The sequence below is a fragment of the Scyliorhinus torazame genome, chromosome 11 (genome assembly GCF_047496885.1).
Source record: "Scyliorhinus torazame isolate Kashiwa2021f chromosome 11, sScyTor2.1, whole genome shotgun sequence".
Taxonomy (NCBI): domain Eukaryota; kingdom Metazoa; phylum Chordata; class Chondrichthyes; order Carcharhiniformes; family Scyliorhinidae; genus Scyliorhinus; species Scyliorhinus torazame.
In genome coordinates, this window is record NC_092717.1 from 251,423,393 (window position 1) to 251,444,807 (window position 21,415).

Below are 21,415 nucleotides of genomic sequence, written 5' to 3' on the forward strand. Positions count from 1 at the left end.
GGGGGGGTTGTGTATTGGGCTGTGTGGGGGTGTGGTTAGTCTTGATGGTCTTTATGAGGGTGTGGTTTGTGTATTGGTCTGTATGGAGTTTGTGCTTTGTATATTGGTCTGTATGGGGGTGTGGTTTGTGCACTGGTCATTATGGGGAGGTTGTGTATTGGTCTGTATGGGGGGTTTGTGTACTGGTCGTTTTGGGGGTTTGTGTATTGGTCTGTATGAGGGTGTGGTTTGTGTATTGGTCTGTATGGAGTTTGTGCTTTGTATATTGGTCTGTATGGGGGTGTGGTTTGTATATTGGTCTGTATGGGGGTGTGGTTTGTGTATTGGTCTGTATGGGGGTGTGGTTTGTGTGGAGATCTGTATAGAGGTGTAGTTTGTGTATTGGTCTGTCTGGGGGTGTGGTTTGTGCACTGGTCATTATGGGGGGGTTTGTGTATTGGTCTGAATGGGGGTGGTTTGTGTACTGGTCGTTATGGGGGGTTGTGTATTGGTCTGTATGGGGGGGGTTGTGTATTGGTCTATATGGGGGGAGTTGTGTATTGGGCTGTATGTGGGGGGCTTTGTGGATTGGTCTATATTGGGGTATGTGGCTTGTGTAATGGTATGTGGTTGGGTGTGTGGTTTGTGTATTGGACTGTACGAGGGTGTGGTTTGTGTAATGGTATGTGGTTGGGTGTGTGGGTTGTGTATTGGTCTGGACGAGAGTGGTTTGTGTATTGGTCTGTATGGGGGTGTGGTTTGTGTATTGGTCTGTATGGATGTGTGGTTTGTGTGTTGGTCTCGATGAGGGTTGGTTTGTGTATTGGTCTATATGGGGGCGTATTTTCTGTTGATGGCCTTTATGGGGGGGTTTGTGTATTGGTCTGTATGGTGGTGTGTGTGTTGGTCTGTATGGGTGTGTGGTTTGTGTATATGTCTATATGGGGGTGGTTTGTGTATTGGTCTGTATGGGGGTGTGGTTTGTGTATTGGTCTGTATGGGGTGTGGTTTGTGTATTGGTCTATATGGGGTGGTTTGTGTATTGGTCTATATGGGGTGGTTTGTGTATTGGTCTGTATGGAGGGGGTTTGTGGATTGGTCTGTGTGGGGGGGGTTGTGTATTGGGCTGTGTGGGGGTGTGGTTAGTCTTGATGGTCTTTATGGGGGTGTGGTTTGTGTATTGGTCTGTATGGAGTTTGTGCTTTGTATATTGGTCTGTATGGGGGTGTGGTTTGTGCACGGGTCATTATGGGGAGGTTTGTGTATTGGTCTGTATGGGGGGGTTTGTGTACTGGTCGTTTTGGGGGGTTTGTGTATTGGTCTGTATGGGGATGTGGTTTGTGTATTGGTCTGTATGGAGTTTGTGCTTTGTATATTGGTCTATATGGGGGTGTGGTTTGTATATTGGTCTGTATGGAGGTGTGCTTTGTATATTGGTCTGTATGGGGGTGTGGTTTGTGTATTGGTCGGTATGGGGGTGTGGTTTGTGTGGAGATCTTTATAGAGGTGTAGTTTGTGTATTGGTCTGTATGGGGGTGTGTGGTTTGTGCACTGGTCATTATGGGGGGTTTGTGTATTGGTGTGTATGGGGGTGTGGTTTGTCTATTGGTCTGTATGGGGGTGTGGTTTGTCTATTGGTCTGTATGGGGGTGTGGTTTGTGTATTGTTCTGTATGGGGGTGTGGTTTGTGTACTGGTCTGTATGGGGGTGTGGTTTGTGTATTGGTCTGTATGACGGTGTGGTTTGTGTACTGGTCTGTATGGGGGTGTGGTTTCTATTTGTCTGTATGGGGGCGTGGTTTGTGTACTGGTCTGTATGGGCGTGTGGTTTGTGTATTGGTCTGTATGGGGTGCGGTTTGTGTATTGGTCTGTATGGGGGTGTGGTTTGTGTATTGCTCTGTATGGGGGTGTGGTGTGTGTATTGGTCTGTATGGGGGTGCGGTTTTTGTATTGGTCTGTATGGGGGTGTGGTTTGTATACTGGTCTGTATGGGGGTGCGGTTTGTGTATTGATCTGTATGGGGGTGCGGTTTGTGTATTGCTCTGTATGGGGGTGTGGTTTGTGTATTGGTCTGTATGGGGGTGTGGTGTGTGTATTGGTCTGTATGGGGTGCGGTTTTTGTATTGGTCTGTATGGGGGTGTGGTTTGTGTATTGGTCTGTATGGGGGTGTGGTTTGTCTATTGGTCTTTATGGGGGTGTGGTTTGTATTTGTCTGTATGGGGTGTGGTCTGTATTGGTCTGTATGGGGGTGTGGTATGTGTATTGGTCTGTATGGGGGTGCGGTTTTTGTATTGGTCTGTATGGGGGTGCGGTTTGTGTATTGGTCTGTATGGGGGTGTGGTTTGTGTATTGGTCTGTATGGGGGTGTGGTTTGTGTACTGGTCTGTGGGGTTGTGGTTTGTGTATTGGTCTGTATGGGGTGTGGTTTGTGTATTGGTCTGTATGGGGGTGTGGTTTGTCTATTGGTCTGTATGGGGGTGTGGTTTGTGTACTGGTCTGTATGGGGGTGTGGTTTGTGTATTGGTCTGTATGGGGGTGTGGTTTGTATTTGTCTGTATGGGGGTGTGGTCTGTATTGGTCTGTATGGGGGTGTGGTATGTGTATTGGTCTGTATGGGGGTGCGGTTTTTGTATTGGTCTGTATGGGGGTGCGGTTTGTGTATTGGTCTGTATGGGGGTGTGGTTTGTGTATTGGTCTGTATGGGGGTGTGGTTTGTGTACTGGTCTGTGGGGTTGTGGTTTGTGTATTGGTCTGTATGGGGTGTGGTTTGTGTATTGGTCTGTATGGGGGTGTGGTTTGTCTATTGGTCTGTATGGGGGTGTGGTTTGTGTACTGGTCTGTATGGGGGTGTGGTTTGTGTATTGGTCTGTATGGGGGTGTGGTTTGTGTACTGGTCTGTATGGGGGTGTGGTTTGTGTACTGGTCTGTATGGGGGTGTGGTTTGTGTATTGGTCTGTACGGGGGTGTGGTTTGTGTATTGGTCTGTATGAGGGTGTGGTTTGTATTTGTCTGTATGGGGGTGTGGTCTGTATTGGTCTGTATGGGGGTGTGGTCTGTGTATTGGTCTGTATGGGGGTGCGGTTTTTGTATTGGTCTGTATGGGGGTGTGGTTTGTGTATTGGTCTGTATGGGGGTGTGGTTTGTGTATTGGTCTGTGGGAGTGTGGTTTGTGTATTGGTCTGTATGGGGTGTGGTTTGTGTACTGGTCTGTATGGGGGTGTGGTTTGTGTACTGGTCTGTATGGGGGTGTGGTTTGTGTACTGGTCTGTATGGGGGTGTGGTTTGTGTACTGGTCTGTATGGGGGTGTGGTTTGTGTACTGGTCTGTATGGGGGTGTGGTTTGTGTACCGGTCTGTATGGGGGTGTGGTTTGTGTACTGGTCTCTATGGGGGTGTGGTTTGTGTACTGGTCTGTATGGAGTTTGTGCTTTGTATATTGGTCTGTATGGGGGTGTGGTTTGTGCACTGGTCATTATGGGGAGGTTGTGTATTGGTCTGTATGGGGGGTTTGTGTACTGGTCGTTTTGGGGGTTTGTGTATTGGTCTGTATGAGGGTGTGGTTTGTGTATTGGTCTGTATGGAGTTTGTGCTTTGTATATTGGTCTGTATGGGGGTGTGGTTTGTATATTGGTCTGTATGGGGGTGTGGTTTGTGTATTGGTCTGTATGGGGGTGTGGTTTGTGTGGAGATCTGTATAGAGGTGTAGTTTGTGTATTGGTCTGTCTGGGGGTGTGGTTTGTGCACTGGTCATTATGGGGGGGTTTGTGTATTGGTCTGAATGGGGGTGGTTTGTGTACTGGTCGTTATGGGGGGTTGTGTATTGGTCTGTATGGGGGGGGTTGTGTATTGGTCTATATGGGGGGAGTTGTGTATTGGGCTGTATGTGGGGGGCTTTGTGGATTGGTCTATATTGGGGTATGTGGCTTGTGTAATGGTATGTGGTTGGGTGTGTGGTTTGTGTATTGGACTGTACGAGGGTGTGGTTTGTGTAATGGTATGTGGTTGGGTGTGTGGGTTGTGTATTGGTCTGGACGAGAGTGGTTTGTGTATTGGTCTGTATGGGGGTGTGGTTTGTGTATTGGTCTGTATGGATGTGTGGTTTGTGTGTTGGTCTCGATGAGGGTTGGTTTGTGTATTGGTCTATATGGGGGCGTATTTTCTGTTAATGGCCTTTATGGGGGGGTTTGTGTATTGGTCTGTATGGTGGTGTGTGTGTTGGTCTGTATGGGTGTGTGGTTTGTGTATATGTCTATATGGGGGTGGTTTGTGTATTGGTCTGTATGGGGGTGTGGTTTGTGTATTGGTCTGTATGGGGTGTGGTTTGTGTATTGGTCTATATGGGGTGGTTTGTGTATTGGTCTATATGGGGTGGTTTGTGTATTGGTCTGTATGGAGGGGGTTTGTGGATTGGTCTGTGTGGGGGGGGTTGTGTATTGGGCTGTGTGGGGGTGTGGTTAGTCTTGATGGTCTTTATGGGGGTGTGGTTTGTGTATTGGTCTGTATGGAGTTTGTGCTTTGTATATTGGTCTGTATGGGGGTGTGGTTTGTGCACGGGTCATTATGGGGAGGTTTGTGTATTGGTCTGTATGGGGGGGTTTGTGTACTGGTCGTTTTGGGGGGTTTGTGTATTGGTCTGTATGGGGATGTGGTTTGTGTATTGGTCTGTATGGAGTTTGTGCTTTGTATATTGGTCTATATGGGGGTGTGGTTTGTATATTGGTCTGTATGGAGGTGTGCTTTGTATATTGGTCTGTATGGGGGTGTGGTTTGTGTATTGGTCGGTATGGGGGTGTGGTTTGTGTGGAGATCTTTATAGAGGTGTAGTTTGTGTATTGGTCTGTATGGGGGGGTGTGGTTTGTGCACTGGTCATTATGGGGGGTTTGTGTATTGGTGTGTATGGGGGTGTGGTTTGTCTATTGGTCTGTATGGGGGTGTGGTTTGTCTATTGGTCTGTATGGGGGTGTGGTTTGTGTATTGTTCTGTATGGGGGTGTGGTTTGTGTACTGGTCTGTATGGGGGTGTGGTTTGTGTATTGGTCTGTATGACGGTGTGGTTTGTGTACTGGTCTGTATGGGGGTGTGGTTTCTATTTGTCTGTATGGGGGCGTGGTTTGTGTACTGGTCTGTATGGGCGTGTGGTTTGTGTATTGGTCTGTATGGGGTGCGGTTTGTGTATTGGTCTGTATGGGGGTGTGGTTTGTGTATTGCTCTGTATGGGGGTGTGGTGTGTGTATTGGTCTGTATGGGGGTGCGGTTTTTGTATTGGTCTGTATGGGGGTGTGGTTTGTATACTGGTCTGTATGGGGGTGCAGTTTGTGTATTGATCTGTATGGGGGTGCGGTTTGTGTATTGCTCTGTATGGGGGTGTGGTTTGTGTATTGGTCTGTATGGGGGTGTGGTGTGTGTATTGGTCTGTATGGGGTGCGGTTTTTGTATTGGTCTGTATGGGGGTGTGGTTTGTGTATTGGTCTGTATGGGGGTGTGGTTTGTCTATTGGTCTTTATGGGGGTGTGGTTTGTATTTGTCTGTATGGGGTGTGGTCTGTATTGGTCTGTATGGGGGTGTGGTATGTGTATTGGTCTGTATGGGGGTGCGGTTTTTGTATTGGTCTGTATGGGGGTGCGGTTTGTGTATTGGTCTGTATGGGGGTGTGGTTTGTGTATTGGTCTGTATGGGGGTGTGGTTTGTGTACTGGTCTGTGGGGTTGTGGTTTGTGTATTGGTCTGTATGGGGTGTGGTTTGTGTATTGGTCTGTATGGGGGTGTGGTTTGTCTATTGGTCTGTATGGGGGTGTGGTTTGTGTACTGGTCTGTATGGGGGTGTGGTTTGTGTATTGGTCTGTATGGGGGTGTGGTTTGTATTTGTCTGTATGGGGGTGTGGTCTGTATTGGTCTGTATGGGGGTGTGGTATGTGTATTGGTCTGTATGGGGGTGCGGTTTTTGTATTGGTCTGTATGGGGGTGCGGTTTGTGTATTGGTCTGTATGGGGGTGTGGTTTGTGTATTGGTCTGTATGGGGGTGTGGTTTGTGTACTGGTCTGTGGGGTTGTGGTTTGTGTATTGGTCTGTATGGGGTGTGGTTTGTGTATTGGTCTGTATGGGGGTGTGGTTTGTCTATTGGTCTGTATGGGGGTGTGGTTTGTGTACTGGTCTGTATGGGGGTGTGGTTTGTGTATTGGTCTGTATGGGGGTGTGGTTTGTGTACTGGTCTGTATGGGGGTGTGGTTTGTGTACTGGTCTGTATGGGGGTGTGGTTTGTGTATTGGTCTGTACGGGGGTGTGGTTTGTGTATTGGTCTGTATGAGGGTGTGGTTTGTATTTGTCTGTATGGGGGTGTGGTCTGTATTGGTCTGTATGGGGGTGTGGTCTGTGTATTGGTCTGTATGGGGGTGCGGTTTTTGTATTGGTCTGTATGGGGGTGTGGTTTGTGTATTGGTCTGTATGGGGGTGTGGTTTGTGTATTGGTCTGTGGGAGTGTGGTTTGTGTATTGGTCTGTATGGGGTGTGGTTTGTGTACTGGTCTGTATGGGGGTGTGGTTTGTGTACTGGTCTGTATGGGGGTGTGGTTTGTGTACTGGTCTGTATGGGGGTGTGGTTTGTGTACTGGTCTGTATGGGGGTGTGGTTTGTGTACTGGTCTGTATGGGGGTGTGGTTTGTGTACCGGTCTGTATGGGGGTGTGGTTTGTGTACTGGTCTCTATGGGGGTGTGGTTTGTGTACTGGTCTGTATAGGGGTGTGGTTTGTGTTGATGGTCAGCTGCCCTGGGATTGGGCAGTAGTCTGCGGTCAAATTGATTGATCTTCAGGTCCTGTCCTGGCTCTGTCATTTTTTCAAGTTTGTTTTGGGGCTGTTAGTGTCGCTGGACCAGCATTTATTGTCCATCGCTAATCGCCGTTAAACCGTCCGGCTTAATTGGCCATTTCAGAGTTAACCACATTGCTGTGGGCCTGGAGTCACATGTAGGCCAGACCGGGTAAGGACGGCAGATTTCCTTCCCTAAAGCACATTAATCATGAAGGGGCAATTTAGCGCGGCCAATCTACCCACCCTGCTCATCTTTGGGTTGTGGGGGTGAGACCCACGCAGACACTGGGTGAACATACAAACTCCACACAGACAGTGACCCAGGGCCGGGATCGAACCCTGGTCCTCGGTGCCGCGAGGCAGCAGTGCTAACCACTGTGCCGCCCTCTGGGTGGGCTTTCACAACAATTCACGGTCATCGTTTTAATTCCAGCGCATTATTGCATTGAGATTTCACCGTCTGTCATGAGTGGGATTCTAACCTGTGTCCCACACCACCTGCACCATGTGGGGTGCTGGGGCAATGCAGCACTTTGATAGTCAGGAGCTCAGTTTGATCCAAGGACATGGCTTAAATTGACCTGCACCTTCCCCGCCCGCAGAAAGCAGCAATGTCAAGGTGCCCGTTCCAGTCTCAATGTTTGGAGAACCAGGAGAGATGGGAATTTTGAAGCATCGTGAGGTGGTGCTCGGGAATGCTGTGTCTGACGGGAAAGGCAGCTCATTCAGCCGGGAACTGGAGAAACAGTTTTATACGAGGAATTTACAGGGAAAGGCAGAGCTGAAGTTCGGAATAATTGGATAGATATTCCTAAGAAATGGCTCAGGCAGTTTGTGCCGAATGTGCTCCAACATTCCAACTCCATTTCCCATCATTTCAATATACATCTGAGAGCTAATTCACTGTATTCCTCAACCTCCCCACCTCTCCCTCTCTCTGACCCCACTACTATACCCATCCACCCTCCCCCTCAATCTCTTCTGCTCACCCACCCGCCTCTCTCTGTCCTCCCCTTCCCATCACTCACTCGCACTCGTATCCCCATTCTGCTGCCCACCCCCCCCATCACGTGCTTCCCATCCCATTGCCCCACCCTGTCCCAATCTCCGTCACGGCCTCCCCCGCACCCGTCACACCCCCCATCACTCATCCACCCCGTCCTCGTCACCCACCCCCCCATCACCCCCCCCCCCCATCACCCCCCCCATCACCCCCCCCATCACTCCCCCCATCACTCATCCACCCTGTCCTCGTCACCCCCCCCCCATCACGCCCCCATCACACATCCACCCCGTCCTCGTCACCCCCATCACACATCCACCCCGTCCTCGTCACCCCCATCACTCATCCACCCCGTCCTCGTCACCCCCCCATCACTCATCCACCCCGTCCTCGTCACCCACCCCCCCCATCACCCCCCCCCATCACTCATCCACCCCGTCCTCGTCACCCCCCCATCACACATCCACCCTGTCCTCGTCATCCCCCCCCATCACGCCCCCATCACACATCCACCCCGTCCTCATCACCCCCCCCCATCACGCCCCCATCACACATCCACCCCGTCCTCATCACCCCCCCCCCATCACGCCCCCATCACACATCCACCCTGTCCTCGTCACCCCCCCCCCCATCACGCCCTCATCACACATCCACCCTGTCCTCGTCACCACCCCCCCATCACGCCCCCGTCACTCATCCTCCTTGTCACCCCCCCCATCACGCCCCCATCACACATCCACCCCGTCCTCGTCACCCCCATCACACATCCACCCTGTCCTCGTCACCCCCCCCCATCACGCCCCCGTCACTCATCCTCCTTGTCACCCCCCCCCATCACGTCCCCATCACACATCCACCCCATCCGCGTCGCCCCCCCCATCACGTCCCCATCACACATCCACCCCATCCGCGTCGCCCCCCCCATCACGTCCCCATCACACATCCACCCCGTCCTCGTCACCCCCCCCAGTTCCCCTCACACCCCCCCCCAGTCCCCCTCACACACCCCACCCCAGTCCCCCTCCCCCAGTCCCCCTCACCCTCCCCCAGTCCCCCTCACCCTCCCCCAGTCCCCCTCACCCTCCCCCAGTCCCCCTCACCCTCCCCCAGTCCCCCTCACCCTCCCCCAGTCCCCCTCACCCTCCCCAGTCCCCCTCACCCTCCCCAGTCCCCCTCACCCTCCCCAGTCCCCCTCACCCTCCCCAGTCCCCCTCACCCTCCCCCAGTCCCCCTCACCCTCCCCCAGTCCCCCTCACCCTCCCCCAGTCCCCCTCACCCTCCCCAGTCCCCCTCACCCTCCCCCAGTCCCCCTCACCCTCCCCCAGTCCCCCTCACACGCCCCCCCAGTCCCCCTCACACGCTCTCCCCCCCAGTCCCCCTCACCCTCCCCAGTCCCCCTCACACGCCCCCCCAGTCCCCCTCACACGCTCCCCCCCCAGTCCCCCTCACCCCCCCCAGTCCCCCTCACACGCTCCCCCCCAGTCCCCCTCACACGCTCCCCCCCAGTCCCCCTCACACGCTCCCCCCCCCCAGTCCCCCTCACACGCTCCCCCCCCCCAGTCCCCCTCACACGCCCCCCCGTCCCCCTCACACGCCCCACCCCAGTCCCCCTCGCCCTCCCCCAGTCCCCCTCACCCTCCCCCAGTCCCCCTCACCCTCCCCCAGTCCCCCTCACCCTCCCCCAGTCCCCCTCACCCTCCCCCAGTCCCCCTCACACGCTCTCCCCCAGTCCCCCTCACCCTCCCCCAGTCCCCCTCACACGCCCCCCCCAGTCCCCCTCACACGCTCCCCCCCCAGTCCCCCTCACCCCCCCCAGTCCCCCTCACACGCTCCCCCCCAGTCCCCCTCACACGCTCCCCCCCCCCAGTCCCCCTCACACGCTCCCCCCCCCAGTCCCCCTCACACGCTCCCCCCCCCCAGTCCCCCTCACACGCTCCCCCCCCCCCAGTCCCCCTCACACGCTCCCCCCCCCCAGTCCCCCTCACACGCTCCCCCCCCCCAGTCCCCCTCACACGCCCCACCCCAGTCCCCCTCACCCTCCCCCAGTCCCCCTCACCCTCCCCCAGTCCCCCTCACACGCCCCCCCAGTCCCCCTCACACGCCCCCCCCCAGTCCCCCTCACACCCCCACCCAGCCCCCCTCACACGCCCATCAAGTCCATGTCATACCTCCTGTCCACCTCATCACACCCCCCCCGAGTTGAAGCTACAGTTTATACCCATGTCAGGGGGTGGTGGGGCGTGGGCTGTAACAGCCTCTCCGGCCGCTGTCCACTCTGGATTTGTGTTGGAGGATGTGCCAGATCTGTTCTCATAAATAATGCTGTCTCCATCTGCTTTATCCCGATTGGCCGAGAGAAAGCTGGAGTCCTCTTGCCCACTGTCCATCTGTCAGTCTCTCTCTCTCTCTGTCTCTCTCTCTCTGTCTCCCTCTCTCTCTGTCTGTGTATCTCTCTCTCTCTCTGTCTCTCTCTCTCTCTCATTTCCCCCACGTATCTGTGAGATGGCCAACATCATGTGGGCCGATGCACCCTTTTTATTATCTAACCGCTCCCCCACCACATCCAGTGGCAGATGTCTTTTTCATTGGATCTGGTTGTTGCTGGGCCATCCCATATTGCCCTTGAACTGAGTGTCTCGCTCGGCCATTTCAGGGGGCAGTTAATAGCCACCCACATTGCTGTGGGTCTGGACCGTGTCGGCCAGACCGGGTAAGGACGGCAGCTTTCCTTCCCAAAGGACATTCGTGACCCAGATGGGTTTTTCCGACAATTGATGATATTTTCACGGTCACTGTTACTGAGAGTAACTCTCAATTCCAGATTTATTAATTGAATTTAAATCCCACCAGCTGCTGTGGTGGGATTCAAACCCATGTCCCCACTTTGCTACTATTTCCCCTTTCATGTTACCCTTGGACAGTGACATAAAAGCCAGGTTTCATCACCTGCCACCAGACACGCTTATCTCTTCCGCCAGAGGTGAGGTGAGAGTGACTCCGTTAACATCAAGGCAACATTTGAGCGAGTGGCGTTGAGGAACCCGAGTATAAGTCAAGTCAATGGGAATCGGTGAAAACTCAACTGGCTGGAGTCGTGACTATCGCACAGGAAGATGGTTGTGGTTGTTGGAGGTCAATCATCTCAATCCGGGGATGTCCCTGCAGGAATGCCTCAGGGCAGTGTTCTAACCCCCCAAATCTTCAGCTGCTCCATCAATGACCTTCCCTCTGTCATAATGTCAGAAGTGGGGATGTTTGCAGATCATTGTGTATTGTTCAACATCTTTCGCAATTCCTCAGATACTGAAGTACTCTGTACTTTATGAACACTAAGGGCAATTTAGCACGGCAAATCCACCTAACCTGCACATCTTTGGACTGTGAGAGGAAACCGGAGCGCCCGGAGGAAACCCACGCAGACACGGGGAGGACGTGCAGACTCCACACAGACAGTCACCCAAGGCAGTAATTGAACCCGAGTCCGGCACACAGTCCGGACCGGCACGCAGTCCGGACCGGCACGCAGTCCGGACCGGCACGCAGTCCGGACCGGCACGCAGTCCGGACCGGCACGCAGTCCGGACCGGCACGCAGTCCGGACCGGCACGCAGTCCGGACCGGCACGCAGTCCGGACCGGCACGCAGTCCGGACCGGCACGCAGTCCGGACCGGCACGCAGTCCGGACCGACACGCAGTCCGGACCGACACGCAGTCTGTACCGGCACGCAGTCCGGACCGACACGCAGTCTGGACCGGCACGCAGTCTGGACCGGCATGTGACTCCAGTCCCTCACTGACTCTACAAGGCTATGGTGATGACGAACCTCCTCCTTTAATCTTTGCGGTCCCTGTGGAGTACGCGCACACACAGCGAGAACAAAGAACAAAGAAAAGTACAGCACAGGAACAGGCCCTTCGCCCCCCCAAGCCTGCGCCGACCATGCTGCCCGACTAAACTACAATCTTCTACACTTCCTGGGTCCGTATCCTTCTATTCCCATCCTATTCATATATTTGTCAAGATGCCCCTTAAATGTCACTACCGTCCCTGCTTCCACTACCTCCTCCAGTAGCGAGTTCCAGGCACCCACTACCCTCTGTGTAAAAAACTTACCTCGCACATCTACTCTAAACCTTGCCCCTCTCACCTTAAACCTATGCCCCCTAGTAATTGACCCCTCTACCCAGGGAAAAAGTCTCTGACTATCCACTCTGTCTATGCCCCTCATAATTTTGTAGATCTCTATCAGGTCGCCCTTCAACCACCATCATTCCAGTGAGAACAAACCGAGTTTATTCAACCTCTCCTCATAGCTAATGCCCTCCATACCTGGCAACATCCTGGTAAATCTCTTCTGCACTCTCTCTAAAGCCTCCACATCCTTCTGGTAGTGTGGCGACCAGAATTGAACACTATACTCCAAGTGTGGCCTAACTAAGGTTCGATACAGCTGCAACATGACTTGCCAATGTTTCTACTCAATGCCCCGGCCAATGAAGGCAAGCATGCCGTATGCCTTCTTGACTACCTTCTCCACCTGTGTTGCCCCTTTCAATGACCTGTGGACCTGTACACCTAGATCTCTCTGACTTTCAATACTCTTGAGGGTTCTACCATTCACTGTATATTCCCTACCCGCATTAGTCCTTCCAAATTGCATTAACTCACATTTGTCCAGATTAAGCTCCATCTGCCATCTCTCTGCCCAAGTCTCCAAACAATCTAAATCCTGCTGTATCCTCTGACAGTCCTCATCGCTATCCGCAATTCCACTAACCTTTGTGTCGTCCGCAAACTTACTAATCAGACCAGTTACATTTTCCTCCAAATCATTTATATATACTACAAAGAGCAAAGGTCCCAGCACTGATCCCTGCGGAACACCACGAGTCACAGCCCTCCAATTAGAAAAGCACCCTTCCATTGCTACTCTCTGCCTTCTATGACCTAGCCAGTTCTGTATCCATCTTGCCAGCTCACCCCTGATCTCGTGTGACTTAACCTTTTGTACCAGTCTGCCTTGAGGAACCTTGTCAAAGGCCTTACTGAAGTCCATATAGACAACATCCACTGCCCTACCTGCATCAATCATCTTAGTGACCTCCTCGAAAAACTCTATCAAGTTAGTGAGACACGACCTTCCCTTCACAAAACCGTGCTGCCTCTCACTAATACATCCATTTGCTTCCAAATGGGAGTAGATCCTGTCTCGAAGAATTCTCTCCAGTAATTTCCCTACCACTGAAGTAAGGCTCACCGGCCTGTAGTTCCCTGGATTATCCTTGCTACCCTTCTTAAACAGAGGAACAACATTGGCTATTCTCCAGTCCTCGGGGACATCACCTGAAGACAGCGAGGATCCAAAGATTTCTGTCAAGGCCTCAGCAATTTCCTCTCCAGCCTCCTTCAGTATTCTGGGGTAGATCCCATCAGGCCCTGGGGACTTATCTACCTTAATATTTTTCAAGATGCCCAACACCTCGGGCGCGATTCTCCGAAATGGCGACTAAGTGTTTGCGCCGTCGTGAACAACGGGACTACCGATTCTGGCCCCCATAGAGGGCCAGCATGGCGCTGGAGCGGTTCACGCCGCTCCAGCCTTACATCCTGGACTGGGGGCAGCGCCAACCCGCGCATGCGCAGTGGCGATGCGCCAACCGACGCATGTGCGGAAGACTCGCGGAACGCTTCGGCCCCGACGCAACATGGCGCGGGGGTTCTGTGGCCGAAAGCAGAACAAAGTCGGCCCCGGGGGGGCGGGGGGGGAGAGGCCTGCCCGCCGATCGGTGAGCCCGATCGCAGGCCAGACCCCATCGGAGGCCCTCCCCCGGGGACGATTCGCGCAGAGTTCCCGCCAGAAGTGACCAGGGGTGAACGACGCTGGCTGGACTCTGCCTTTTCCACGCGACCGCTCCTCTATCTCCCGCTGGCTGTTGGGAGGCCTGTAGTATACCCCCAACATTGTGACTGCACCCTTCTTATTCCTGATCTCTACCCATATAGCCTCACTGCCCTCCGAGGTGTCCTCCCGCAGTACAGCTGTGATATTCTCCCGAACAAGTAGCGCAACTCCACCTCCCCTTTTACATCCCCCTCTATCCCGCCTGAAACATCTAAATCCTGGAACGTTTAGCTGCCAATCCTGTCCTTCCCTCAACCAGGTCTGTGTAATGGGGTCCTTCCCTCAACAAAGTCTCAAAGCGAGGTTAGGAAAATACATAGGATAGCCTCTTCCACCATTCAGTTCGATCACAACTGACTTGTATCTCCACTCTCTTCCTCCTCCTGGCTTTCATCAACTCTGACATTTAAAAAAAATAAATTTAGAGTACCCAATTAATTTTTTTCCATTAAGGGGCAATTTAGCGTGACCAATTCACCTCGCCTGCACATCTTTGGGTTGTGGGGGCAAAACCAACTCAAACACGGGGAGAATGTGCAAACTCCACACAGACAGTGACCCAGAGCCGGGATTGAACCCGGGTCCTCGGTGCCGTGAGTGTTCAACACTGTGCCACCGTGCTGCCCTTCCTCTGACACTCTTACCAAACAAATATCTCAACTCCCAGTTTTGAAATTTCCAATTGACCTCCATCCTCGACAGTCTTTTGGGGGCAAGAGTTCCAAATTCAGCTCCCCCTTTGTGTGAAGATGTGATCCCTGATGTCACCGCTGAACAGACTAGCTGTCATTTTTAGGATATGCCACCCTTGTTCTGGACTCTGTCAACTTTGCCACCGAAAACAATGCTTCCTCTCTATCGACCCTATCTCTCCAACGTGTGTTTCCAGGAGTGCGACGGCCAGTGCCCCGAGCATGCTCGAGGAGAATCGTGCCTTACAGAAGACACCTCTGGCTCATCGCAGCAGTTACGACTTGAAGGAGAGGCGGCGGATTGGCAGCCTGACAACGGTGGATGAGGCCAAGTTCCAAAAGATACCGACGGACGACCTTGAGGCAGAGATGCTGGCGGTTGCCGATCTGGACTATATGAAAAGTAAGTGGTGGTGGCGAGGTCACATTGGGTAGTGAGTGACATTCACCCTCCCGCAGAGACCAAATGGCATTCGCTCCGGGGAATGTGTGGTATTTGCCCCGGAGAGTGAGTGATATTTGCCCCGGAGAGTGAGCGATGTTTACCTGGAGTGTGAGTGATATTTACCCCGGAGAGTGAGTGATATTTACCCGGATAGTGAGTGATATTTACCCGGAGAGTGAGTGATATTTACCCCGGAGAGTGAGTGATATTTACACTGGAGAGTGAGTGATATTTACCCGGAGAGTGAGTGATATTTACCCCGGAGAGTGAGTGATATTTACCCCGGAGAGTGAGTGATATTTACCCGGAGAGTGAGTGATATTTACCCGGATAGTGAGTGATATTTACCCGGAGAGTGAGTGATATTTACCCCGGAGAGTGAGTGATATTTACACTGGAGAGTGAGTGATATTTACCCGGAAAGTGAGTGATATTTACCCCGGAGAGTGAGTGATATTTACCCCGGAGAGTGAGTGATATTTACCCCGGAGAGTGAGTGATATTTACCCCGGAGAGTGAGTGATATTTACCCCGGAGAGTGAGTGATATTTACCCGGAGAGTGAGTGATATTTACCCGGAGAGTGAGTGATATTTACCCCGGAGAGTGAGTGATATTTACCCCGGAGAGTGAGTGATATTTACCCGGAGAGTGAGTGATATTTACCCCGGAGAGTGAGTGATATTTACCCCGGAGAGTGAGTGATATTTACCCGGAGAGTGAGTGATATTTACCCGGAGAGTGAGTGATATTTACCCGGAGAGTGAGTGATATATACCCCGGAGAGTGAGTGATATTTACCCCGGAGAGTGAGTGATATTTACCCGGAGAGTGAGTGATATTTACCCGGAGAGTGAGTGATATTTACCCCGGAGAGTGAGTGATATTTACCCCGGAGAGTGAGTGATATTTACCCCGGAGAGTGAGTGATATTTACCCCGGAGAGTGAGGGATATTTACCCCGGAGAGTGAGGGATATTTACCCGGAGAGTGAGTGATATTTACCCCAGAGAGTGAGGGATATTTACCCCGGAGAGTGAGGGATATTTACCCCGGAGAGTGAGGGATATTTACCCCGGAGAGTGAGTGATATTTACCCGGAGAGTGAGTGATATTTACCCCAGAGAGTGAGTGATATTTACCCCAGAGAGTGAGGGATATTTACCCCGGAGAGTGAGGGATATTTACCCCGGAGAGTGAGTGATATTTACCCGGAGAGTGAGTGATATTTACCCGGAGAGTGAGTGATATTTACCCCAGAGAGTGAGGGATATTTACCCCGGAGTGTGAGTGATATTTACCCCGGAGAGTGAGTGATATTTACCCCGGAGAGTGAGTGATATTTACCCCGGAGAGTGAGTGATATTTTCCCGGAGAGTGAGAGATATTTACCCGGAGAGTGAGTGTTATTTACCCGGAGAGTGAGTGATATTTACCCGGAGAGTGAGTGATATTTACCCGGAGAGTGAGTGATATTTACCCCGGAGAGTGAGTGATATTTACCCGGATAGTGAGTGATATTTACCCGGAGAGTGAGTGATATTTACCCCGGAGAGTGAGTGATATTTACCCCGGAGAGTGAGTGATATTTACCCGGAGAGTGAGTGATATTTACCCCGGAGAGTGAGTGATATTTACCCCGGAGAGTGAGTGATATTTACCCGGAGAGTGAGTGATATTTACCCGGAGAGTGAGTGATATTTACCCGGAGAGTGAGTGATATATACCCCGGAGAGTGAGTGATATTTACCCCGGAGAGTGAGTGATATTTACCCGGAGAGTGAGTGATATTTACCCGGAGAGTGAGTGATATTTACCCCGGAGAGTGAGTGATATTTACCCCGGAGAGTGAGTGATATTTACCCCGGAGAGTGAGTGATATTTACCCCGGAGAGTGAGGGATATTTACCCCGGAGAGTGAGGGATATTTACCCGGAGAGTGAGTGATATTTACCCCAGAGAGTGAGGGATATTTACCCCGGAGAGTGAGGGATATTTACCCCGGAGAGTGAGGGATATTTACCCCGGAGAGTGAGTGATATTTACCCGGAGAGTGAGTGATATTTACCCCAGAGAGTGAGTGATATTTACCCCAGAGAGTGAGGGATATTTACCCCGGAGAGTGAGGGATATTTACCCCGGAGAGTGAGTGATATTTACCCGGAGAGTGAGTGATATTTACCCGGAGAGTGAGTGATATTTACCCCAGAGAGTGAGGGATATTTACCCCGGAGTGTGAGTGATATTTACCCCGGAGAGTGAGTGATATTTACCCCGGAGAGTGAGTGATATTTACCCTGGAGAGTGAGTGATATTTTCCCGGAGAGTGAGAGATATTTACCCGGAGAGTGAGTGTTATTTACCCGGAGAGTGAGTGATATTTACCCGGAGAGTGAGTGATATTTACCCGGAGAGTGAGTGATATTTACCCGGAGAGTGAGTGATATTTACCCGGAGAGTGAGTGATATATACCCCGGAGAGTGAGTGATATTTACCCGGAGAGTGAGTGATATTTACCCGGAGAGTGAGTGATATTTACCCAGAGAGTGAGTGATATTTACCCGGAGAGTGAGTGATAATTACCCCGGAGAGTGAGTGATAATTACCCCGGAGAGTGAGTGATATTTACCCGGAGAGTGAGTGATATTTACCCGGAGAGTGAGTGATATTTACCCGGAGAGTGAGTGATATTTACCCCGGAGAGTGAGTGATATTTACCCCGGAGAGTGAGTGATATTTACCCCGGAGAGAGAGTGATATTTACCCCGGAGAGAGAGTGATATTTACCCAGAGAGTGAGTGATATTTACCCGGAGAGTGAGTGATATTTACCCCGGAGAGTAAGTGATATTTACCCCGGAGAATGAGTGATATTTACCCCGGAGAGTGAGTGATATTTACCCGGATAGTGAGTGATATTTACCCGGAGAGTGAGTGATATTTACCCAGAGAGTGAGTGATATTTACCCGGTGAGTGAGTGATATTTACCCGGAGAGTGAGTGATATTTACCATGAGAGTGAGTGATATTTACCCCAGAGAGTGAGTGATATTTACCATGAGAGTGAGTGATAGTTACCTGGTGAGTGAGTGATATTTACCCCGGAGAGTGATTGATATTTACCCGGAGAGTGGGTGATATTTACCCGGAGAGTGAGTGAAATTTACCCGGAGAGTGAGTGATATTTACCCGGAGAGTGAGTGATAATTACCCCGGAGAGTGAGTGATAATTACCCCGGTGAGTGATATTTACCCGGAGTGTGAGTGATATTTACCCCGGAGTGTGAGTGATATTTTCCCGGAGAGTGAGTGATATTTACCCCGGAGAGTGAGTGATATTTACCCCGGAGAGTGAGTGATATTTACCCCGGAGAGTGAGTGATATTTACCCCGGAGAGTGAGTGATATTTACCCCGGAGAGTGAGTGATATTTACCCCGGAGAGTGAGTGATATTTACCCGGAGAGTGAGTGATATTTACCCGGAGAGTGAGTGATATTTACCCTGGAGAGTGAGTGATATTTTCCCGGAGAGTGAGCGATATTTACCCGGAGAGTGAGTGATATTTACCCGGAGAGTGAGTGATATTTACCATGAGAGTGAGTGATATTTACCCGGAGAGTGAGTGATATTTACCCGGAGAGTGAGTGATATTTACCTGGAGAGTGAGTGATATTTACCCGGAGAGTGAGTGATATTTACCCGGAGAGTGAGTGATATTTACCCGGAGAGTGAGTGATATATACCCCGGAGAGTGAGTGATATTTACCATGAGAGTGAGTGATATTTACCCGGAGAGTGAGTGACATTTACCCTGGAGAGTGAGTGATATTTTCCCGGAGAGTGAGCGATATTTACCTGGAGAGTGAGTGATATTTACCCGGAGAGTGAGTGATATTTACCCGGAGAGTGAGTGATATTTACCCGGAGAGTGAGTGATATTTACCCCGGAGAGTGAGTGATATTTACCCCGGAGAGTGAGTGATATTTACCCCGGAGAGAGAGTGATATTTACCCCGGAGAGAGAGTGATATTTACCCCGGAGAATGAGTGATATTTACCCCGGACAGTGAGTGATATTTACCCGGATAGTGAGTGATATTTACCCGGAGAGTGAGTGATATTTACCCAGAGAGTGAGTGATATTTACCCGGTGAGTGAGTGATATTTACCCGGAGAGTGAGTGATATTTACCATGAGAGTGAGTGATATTTACCCCAGAGAGTGAGTGATATTTACCATGAGAGTGAGTGATAGTTACCTGGTGAGTGAGTGATATTTACCCCGGAGAGTGATTGATATTTACCCGGAGAGTGGGTGATATTTACCCGGAGAGTGAGTGAAATTTACCCGGAGAGTGAGTGATATTTATCCGGAGAGTGAGTGATAATTACCCCGGAGAGTGAGTGATATTTACCCGGAGAGTGAGTGATATTTACCCCGGAGAGTGAGCGATATTTACCCGGAGAGTGAGTGATAATTACCCGGAGAGTGAGTGATAATTACCCCGGTGAGTGATATTTACCCGGAGTGTGAGTGATATTTACCCCGGAGTGTCAGTGATATTTTCCCGGAGAGTGAGTGATATTTACCCCGGAGAGTGAGTGATATTTATCCCGGAGAGTGAGTGATATTTACCCCGGAGAGTGAGTGATATTTACCCGGAGAGTGAGTGATAATTACCCCGGTGAGTGATATTTACCCGGAGAGGGAGTGATATTTACCCGGAGAGTGAGTGATATTTACCCGGAGAGTGAGTGATAATTACCCCGGTGAGTGATATTTACCCGGAGTGTGAGTGATATTTACCCCGGAGTGTCAGTGATATTTTCCCGGAGAGTGAGTGATATTTACCCCGGAGAGTGAGTGATATTTATCCCGGAGAGTGAGTGATATTTACCCCGGAGAGTGAGTGATATTTACCCGGAGAGTGAGTGATATTTACCCGGAGAGTGAGTGATATTTACCCTGGAGAGTGAGTGATATTTTCCCGGAGAGTGAGCGATATTTACCCCGGAGAGTGAGTGATATTTACCCCGGAGAGTGAGTGATATTTACCCCGGAGAGTGAGGGATATTTACCCCGGAGAGTGAGTGATATTTACCCCGGAGAGTGAGTGATATTTACCCCGGAGAGTGAGTGATATTTACCCGGAGAGTGAGTGATATTTACCCGGAGAGTGAGTGATATTTACCCTGGAGAGTGAGTGATATTTTCCCGGAGAGTGAGCGATATTTACCCGGAGAGTGAGTGATATTTACCCGGAGAGTGAGTGATATTTACCATGACAGTGAGTGATATTTACCCAGAGAGTGAGTGATATTTACCCGGAGAGTGAGTGATATTTACCCGGAGAGTGAGTGATATTTACCCGGAGAGTGAGTGATATTTACCCGGAGAGTGAGTGATATTTACCCGGAGAGTGAGTGATATTTACCCGGAGAGTGAGTGATATATACCCCGGAGAGTGAGTGATATTTACCATGAGAGTGAGTGATATTTACCCGGAGAGTGAGTGATAATTACCCCGGAGAGTGAGTGATATTTACCCGGAGAGTGAGTGATATTTACCCGGAGAGTGAGTGATATTTACCCGGAGAGTGAGTGACATTTACCCTGGAGAGTGAGTGATATTTTCCCGGAGAGTGAGCGATATTTACCTGGAGAGTGAGTGATATTTACCCGGAGAGTGAGTGATATTTACCCGGAGAGTGAGTGATATTTACCATGAGAGTGGGTGATATTTACCCGGAGAGTGAGTGATATTTACCTGGAGAGTGAGTGATATTTACCCCGGAGAGTGAGTGATATTTACCATGAGAGTGAGTGATATTTACCCGGAGAGTGAGTGATATTTACCCCGGAGAGTGAGCGATGTTTACCTGGAGAGTGAGTGATATTTACCCCGGAGAGTGAGTGATATTTTCCCCGGAGAGTGAGTGATATTTACCCCGGAGAGTGAGTGATATTTACCCCGGAGAGTGAGTTATATTTACCCAGAGAGTGAGTGATATTTACCCGGTGAGTGAGTGATATTTTCCCGGAGAGTGAGTGATATTTTCCCGGAGAGTGAGCGATATTTACCCGGAGTGAGTGATATATACCCGGAGAGAGAGTGATATTTACCCGGAGAGTGAGTGATATTTACCATGCGAGTGAGTGATATTTACCCGGAGAGTGAGTGATGTTTACCCGGAGAGTGAGTGATGTTTACCCGGAGAGTGAGTGATATTTACCCCGGAGAGTGAGTGATATTTACCCAGAGAGTGAGTGATATTTACCCGGAGAGTGAGTGATATTTACCCGGAGAGTGAGTGATATTTACCGTGAGAGTGAGTGATATTTACAAGGAGAGTGAGTGATATTTACCCGGAGAGTGAGTGATATTTACCATGAGAGTGAGTGATATTTACCATGAGAGTGAGTGATATTTACCCCGGAGAGTGAGTGATATTTACCATGAGAGTGAGTGATATTTACCCCGGAGAGTGAGTGATATTTACCCCGGAGAGTGAGTGACATTTACCCCGGAGAGTGAGTGATATTTACCCGGAGAGTGAGTGAAATTTACCCGGAGAGTGAGTGATATT

At 51.0% G+C, this 21,415-nt stretch overlaps 1 protein-coding gene across 1 annotated transcript in view; it reads left to right on the plus strand.

Annotated features, from left to right (window-relative positions):
- Positions 1 to 21,415, plus strand: part of LOC140385965 (anion exchange protein 2-like) — a gene marked incomplete at its 3' end in the record, with an annotated part of 360,889 nt that overhangs the window by 232,625 nt on the left and 106,849 nt on the right. The window contains exon 6 of the mRNA XM_072468609.1: positions 14,580 to 14,785. Coding sequence (XP_072324710.1) covers positions 14,580 to 14,785 — 206 coding nt within the window. The remainder of the gene's footprint in view (positions 1 to 14,579; positions 14,786 to 21,415) is intronic.